Source organism: Gavia stellata, unplaced genomic scaffold (genome assembly GCF_030936135.1).
Source record: "Gavia stellata isolate bGavSte3 unplaced genomic scaffold, bGavSte3.hap2 HAP2_SCAFFOLD_107, whole genome shotgun sequence".
Taxonomy (NCBI): domain Eukaryota; kingdom Metazoa; phylum Chordata; class Aves; order Gaviiformes; family Gaviidae; genus Gavia; species Gavia stellata.
Genome location: NW_026776748.1, coordinates 36143 through 41952, shown reverse-complemented (window position 1 = coordinate 41952; position 5810 = coordinate 36143). Strand labels below are relative to the sequence as shown.

The window sequence follows — 5810 nt, the reverse complement described above, 5'->3', positions numbered from 1 at the left end:
TCAGCTCACACTTGCCATCCCTTTCCCTGTCAGAGTAGAGAGCTCTGAGAGGACATCTTGAAGTATGGAGGTGCAGGTGCTGTGCTGCTGCAGGAAGGAGCCCAAATGCACTCAGAGACTGCGGCTGAAGGGGAAAAGATATGAAGCACATGATCTTCTCTGACCTTTTTCCTTCCTTCTAGATCAGTCTTGCTTCTTCACATTGCCTCATTGATTCAGATGTCCCTTTCCTTGCATTCACCTCTCCTTTCCTCTCCTCCCCTCCCCTCTCCTCTCCTCTCCTCTCCTCTCCTCTCCTCTCCTCTCCTCTCCTCTCCTCTCCTCTCCTCTCCTCTCCTCTCCTCTCCTCTCCTCTCCTCTCCTCTCCTCTCCTCTCCTCTCCTCTCCTCTCCTCTCCTCTCCTCTCCTCTCCTCTCCTCTCCTCTCCTTACAGAGAAAATGAAAACTCTCAGGTGTGTGTGAACATCTATGCTTTCTCTAGAAGAAGCTGCCTCCACAATTCCTTTGGGAAAAAACACATCAAGAGCTCTATCTTGCAGCTGTCCTGCCTGGCAAGTGCCAAAAAGAAAGATCTACAACACAGCATGGAAAGAGGGGAATGGGACAACCAGACAGTGCTGATGGAGTTTCTTTTGCTGGGACTGGGGGATGCCCATGAGTTCCAGACACCTTTTTTTCTCCTCTGTCTGACCATATACACAGTGACCATGGTTGAGAACATCCTCATCATTGTGTTGGTGGTCACAGACCCACATCTCCACACACCCATGTACTTCTTCCTGGTGAATCTATCCAGCCTAGAGACCTGCTACAGCTCCACCATCCTGCCCAGGCTGCTAGCCAGCTTCCTGACTGGAGACAGGACCATCTCTGTGCAGGGGTGTATGGCACAGTTTTTCTTCTACGGCACTTTTGCAACTTCTGAGTGTTACCTGCTGGCTGTCACGTCCTATGATCGGTATCTGGCCATATGTCAACCCCTGCTTTATGCAAGCCTCATGAACTGGAAAGTATGTCTCCAAACGGTGGCTGGATCATGGGTTGCAGGACTGCTAATTTCTACAGGAATCACATCTTTCATATCTCACCAAAGGTTCTGTGGCCCCAGTGCAATTGACCATTTCTTCTGTGAAGAAGCTCCATTGCTAGAACTCTCCTGCAGTGACACTGGAATGATCAGAATACTTATTATCATATTATCTTTCCCGGACATAGTTTTCCCATTTCTGTTCACTCTGGCATCCTATGTCTGCATCATAGCTGCCATCCTGAGGATCCCATCCAGCACGGGGAGGCACAAGGCCTTTTCTACCTGCTCCTCTCACTTCACTATGGTCATTGTTTTCTACGGGACCCTCATCATTGTCTACATGCTGCCCAGAACAGCGCCACTGAGACAGCTCAACAAAATGTTCTTCTTTTTTTACACAGTCCTCACACTTCTCATCAATCCACTCATCTACAGTCTGAGGAACAGAGAGGTCAAGGGGGTACCGGGGAGGGTGCTCAGGAGGGCTACTGCCTGCACTGACAGCTCCCACTAAGTGTGGATTTCAGGACATAAATCTGGTTCTCCTGCAAACTGGCAAAGAGAACATGGGAAGGAATGTGTTCCACCCCAGGAGTACCTCTGCAAGCAGCCGGCTTTCACCTAGGCTGTGCAATGGCAAGAGGCAGAGGGAGAAGAGGGCCTTAGGGAAACTCATGCCCAATTGGGAAAAGAAGGTAATATTTTTCTATGGCTTGCTTTTTCTTAGAGGCAATGGAATGGTTGGGGCTACTGTATGTATGAATGTATGTATGAAACCAAATGCTGAACTCTTTATCGGGGAAGTGAATAGAGCAATCTGGGTTGAAATGTGACCTTGGTCTTGGGGCAAGTGTGGCACCATTTTTTTCTGACTGTTAGATTCTGGGGTGGGAACTGTCTTCCTTTAGCCATGCACATTTCTAGTGACAAATTCATTCAGACCATGACCCTGGTGTCACTTTTATTCAGTGGAGATCCTTGGCTCAACACAGTTGCTCACATGCCTGCTCATGCCTCCTTTGGTTTGAGATGTCACTGAGTATCCCACACATCCAGGTGTTCCTGTCAGGAAGATCTGGGGACATGATGCAGTGACCTGTATGGATATGAGGAGCAAATGGATGCAGGAAGGAAGGTGAAGGTATCTGAGAGGGCCTGTAGCCCTAAGTGTGGCCAGCAGCATTCCCACCTGTTACATCAGAGACGCCAGTGGAAACAGGTCTGTCATAAACCCACCTTGAGATCAGTGCTAAACACAAGTCACACACGGTATGACTTCAGAACACCTCATTCTTTCTGCTTTGTGTCCTGGGGGTATGGGGGAATCAGGTGGAGTGGAGAAGGCCCTTCGCTGTTGTGACACTCGTAGATCTCTGTTTCACCATTTACTTATTTACGCGGAATCCAGACTGCATATGGAGTTGGTGTTGGATGGTGAGAGGTTTAGTTTTCATAGGAAGCTTTTGAGAAGTTTTTAAGATGCTTTAGACCTAAGATATGACCAGTTTTTAAATAAGGTAAAAATTTGACCTTACATCCCATCTGCTTCCCTGGACTTGTGTAGGCCCAATTTGATTGTGTCCTCCCTATCATAATCTTTCTTCTCTGTGGGTAATGCTTCCCTCGCGTAGATTCTGCCCTGGGCTCAGGGATATGGTAAAATTAATGTCTCTGTATTCCTCCTGGGTAGCCCGTCTGCTGACAAGTAGATCCCTGAACCAGATGAAGTCTGCTCTCATGGTTCTGATGCTACTATTTGTCTTACCCACTTCTCTCAGGATCTTAGACTCTGCTGTCTTATGTTCACAAAGCTGCCTTCAGACTTCATATCCTCACCCAGTTCTTCCTTTTAGGTGAGCAACTGGTAGAGCAGATAATTTACCCCAGTCAGTGATCAGTGGATCACCTGCATTAAAAAAATGTTTTTAATACACAGCAGATACCACCTGAGTTGCTTGTGATCCACTGTGTTGCCCCTTCAGCAGATACCAGCGAGAGCAGGGAGAGTCCCCCAGGGGAATGACCTGTGATTTTGAGGCTTCCTCTAGCAGCCTGAAGAAGCCTTTATCTAGTTCCTGTCCTTGATCAGGTGGCTTGTAGTAGGTGTCCAGCATGACATCACCATATTGGTCTGTCCTCCAAGCCTTTCCCAGAAGCTCTTGACTGTCTTTCCATTTCTATGAAGGGAAAACCCCACACATTTGGGCCACTGCCAAGTTTCCCAAAATTCAGGAAACATTCCAAAATACTAGAAGTGTCAAACATCTGGCTGTGAAGATTGTGATATCTCCAGAGCTGAAAATAAGTAGATGGCAAATATGGATGTCTAAATACAGAAATATTAAGGTTTAATTCATCCTACCTCATTTTAGATCTTACTATCACAGTTATCTCTAGATGTTAACTCTATCACAGTTAAGGTCTGAATCATAACAATCTAAATAAAGATCTAAGCTGTGCATCAGGGAACTAATCTGGTGTTCTTACTCAGGTCAGTGGAGAGAGATATTGTAGGTGAGGCAGAGGTAGTGATTTGGTGTATGAGGTGATGGGATGTTCTGTTTGCATGGGTGAAGGAAAGAACTGAGATGAATGTCTGATACACCACAGGTAGCTTTACCATCTCAGTAGAGACATCTGCAAGGAATTGGTCTCATAAATCTCCCTTTCATGTTATAAATGAGCAAAAATAGTGTTCCAGGGTGTAGCTTGTCTGAACTAATTGAGACTTTTTAATTGAGTTATAATTCTAATTGGAAAGGAATTGATCTCCCTGACCTCCAGAGCAGGTGTCTTCACCTGAGCTATTCATCTTTGCTCCACTGATCATCAGTGGAGAGAAATGGGCAATCTCAGGCCTTAGTTCACCTCCTCTGAAAGTTACTGGACAGATCAGGCAAGGTCATGTTTTAGAAGGATCATTTTTTCTCCCAGTGGTGCTCAAGACAGTTTAAAGACTAAATCTGGCCTAGGCAGAAGAAAATTCACAGTAGACATCCAGGTTTTGTTGAGAAGACTTCCACCCAAAGAGACACTGTCTACACTGTCCAGGGCCAAAACGGAGAGATGTTGGACATGACAAAATCACTTTCTGCAACTCTTGTATCAAGTCCAAGGGCTCAATGTGGTTAAAGGGAGGGTGATTTACTTGTGCTTTTTGTGACAGATTCAGCTGATTAGAGCAATCTGCCCAACTTCTCTCCTGCACACAAAAACACTCTCCCTGCCACCTCTCTCTCCATAGAGTACTTTGGACATGGGTGTGAGGTTCAGCAATTGGATGGAGGTGCTTGTACAGGCTGGTATGGCAGGTAATAAGTTCACTTCTGATCATTTGATGAAGCAAGCCATGCACACATGACAATGCATATTAGTTATGCAGTTAGTTCACACCATTCAACTAGATCAGTGGACATCTTGTTCACATTGGTTTTACCAACACTTTCTACACTCTCTCCCAGATTATCCTTATAGACAAACTGTGGAGCTACAAGCTGGAGAAATGGAGTTTAAGGTGGGTGAAAAATTCACTAGGTATCTGGGTTACCCACCCAGAATCCTCTGGGCTCAGAGGATTCTCACCAGAGGTAAAATACTCCATCTCGCATGAAGGCACCTTGATCCACTGAATTTGCAATATCAGAATGTCTTGTCTTTACTAGAAACAAAAGGCAAAGGCTCAGACAAAAGAAGACAGAAATAAATGCCATTGTCTTGAGAGCTTATTAAAATCCTCCTGTTTACCATCTCTCTTGCCAATAAAAACAAATAAACCAAGAAAACTGGAAAAGCTCCCTAATTAGCCACGTGGGAATGACTTATCTTCCAAGACTTAATGAGTGCTAAAAAACATTCCACACTTCAGTAGGGGCAGGGCTGAGTGGTGCTAGCCTTTAGGTCTCCTTGGGGGGATTGCACACATGTCTTTAAATCATTACATGCAACCAGGTCAGCAGGAGCCTTGAGTCTTCTTCTTGTGCTACTGTGGAAAAGCTGTTCCTCTAGGAACTCTAGGTGGACCAGTGTGTGCCAAGGGGATCCATTTCTGTCTAACATCTCTTCAATAGAGATATTAGAAGAAGAGATAGAGATCTCTTCAATAGTTCAGAGTGTAATTATGTAGCCTTTTATAACCTGGAGTCAGATGAGATGGGTCAGGTTCTCTGGTGGGGCCTCTCATGGTTCCTTTCATTTTTCCAGGTTTCCAAGGGCTTAATCCTCCTTCAGGGTCCTGTTACAGTTGCTTCTATAGTGTTCATTCAGTTTGAATGAAGTTCATTTGACTTCAGAAAACAAAGCCAGGTGTGGACCTTCAGGGTGTCTGACTTGCTCCCCCTGCACCATTCCTCCACCACTATCCCAGAAGACTTAGTACACACACACCCACCCCTTTGCTCCTCACCCAGCACATGGAAATACACCTTAAGCACCAAGTTACAGAAATGTCCTTGCAGATGAGGAACATGAAGACAAACAGTACTATGTAGAGGAGTTATCCCTGTGATCGGGTTCCCCTCTGGCTTGGCTTGAAGGCCAAGCTGAACATGACCTACTTGGCTAAGATTCCTTGAAGAGCTGCAGCACTTCCTGTTAAGGGATACCAAATCTGGTAGCCCAGTAGAAATGCTTCCATAGTTCCATGTGTCCAGAGCCAACCAGTAGGAAGGCTCAGAATGTATTCCAAGGAAGCACACACACACATGCACACACAAGCAAACCACACAGATCAACACAGGCAGGCACACTCAGCACTCATATGAAAACAAAAGAGTACTAAAGG

The 5810-nt window shown here is 45.6% G+C and overlaps 1 protein-coding gene across 1 annotated transcript; it reads left to right on the top strand.

Annotated features, from left to right (window-relative positions):
* The first annotated feature begins 584 nt into the window (after window positions 1-584).
* Window positions 585-5302, top strand: LOC104257446 (olfactory receptor 2D2-like). The gene is made up of 4 exons (XM_059834789.1): window positions 585-1490; window positions 2374-2464; window positions 4492-4544; window positions 5231-5302. Exons 1-4 carry the CDS (start codon window positions 585-587, stop codon window positions 5300-5302), a joined length of 1122 nt encoding a protein of 373 aa, XP_059690772.1.
* Window positions 5303-5810: the final 508 nt, after the last annotated feature.

Bases quoted from the DNA above. Each gene is read 5' to 3' on its own strand.
- LOC104257446 (XM_059834789.1), top strand. From the start codon at position 585: ATGGAAAGAGGGGAATGGGACAACCAGACAGTGCTGATGGAGTTTCTT. The intron at 1,491-2,373 runs GTACCGGGGAGG...GGAGTGGAGAAG, and splicing joins GGAACAGAGAGGTCAAGGGG to GCCCTTCGCTGTTGTGACAC. The intron at 2,465-4,491 runs GTGAGAGGTTTA...ACTCTCTCCCAG, and splicing joins TATGGAGTTGGTGTTGGATG to ATTATCCTTATAGACAAACT.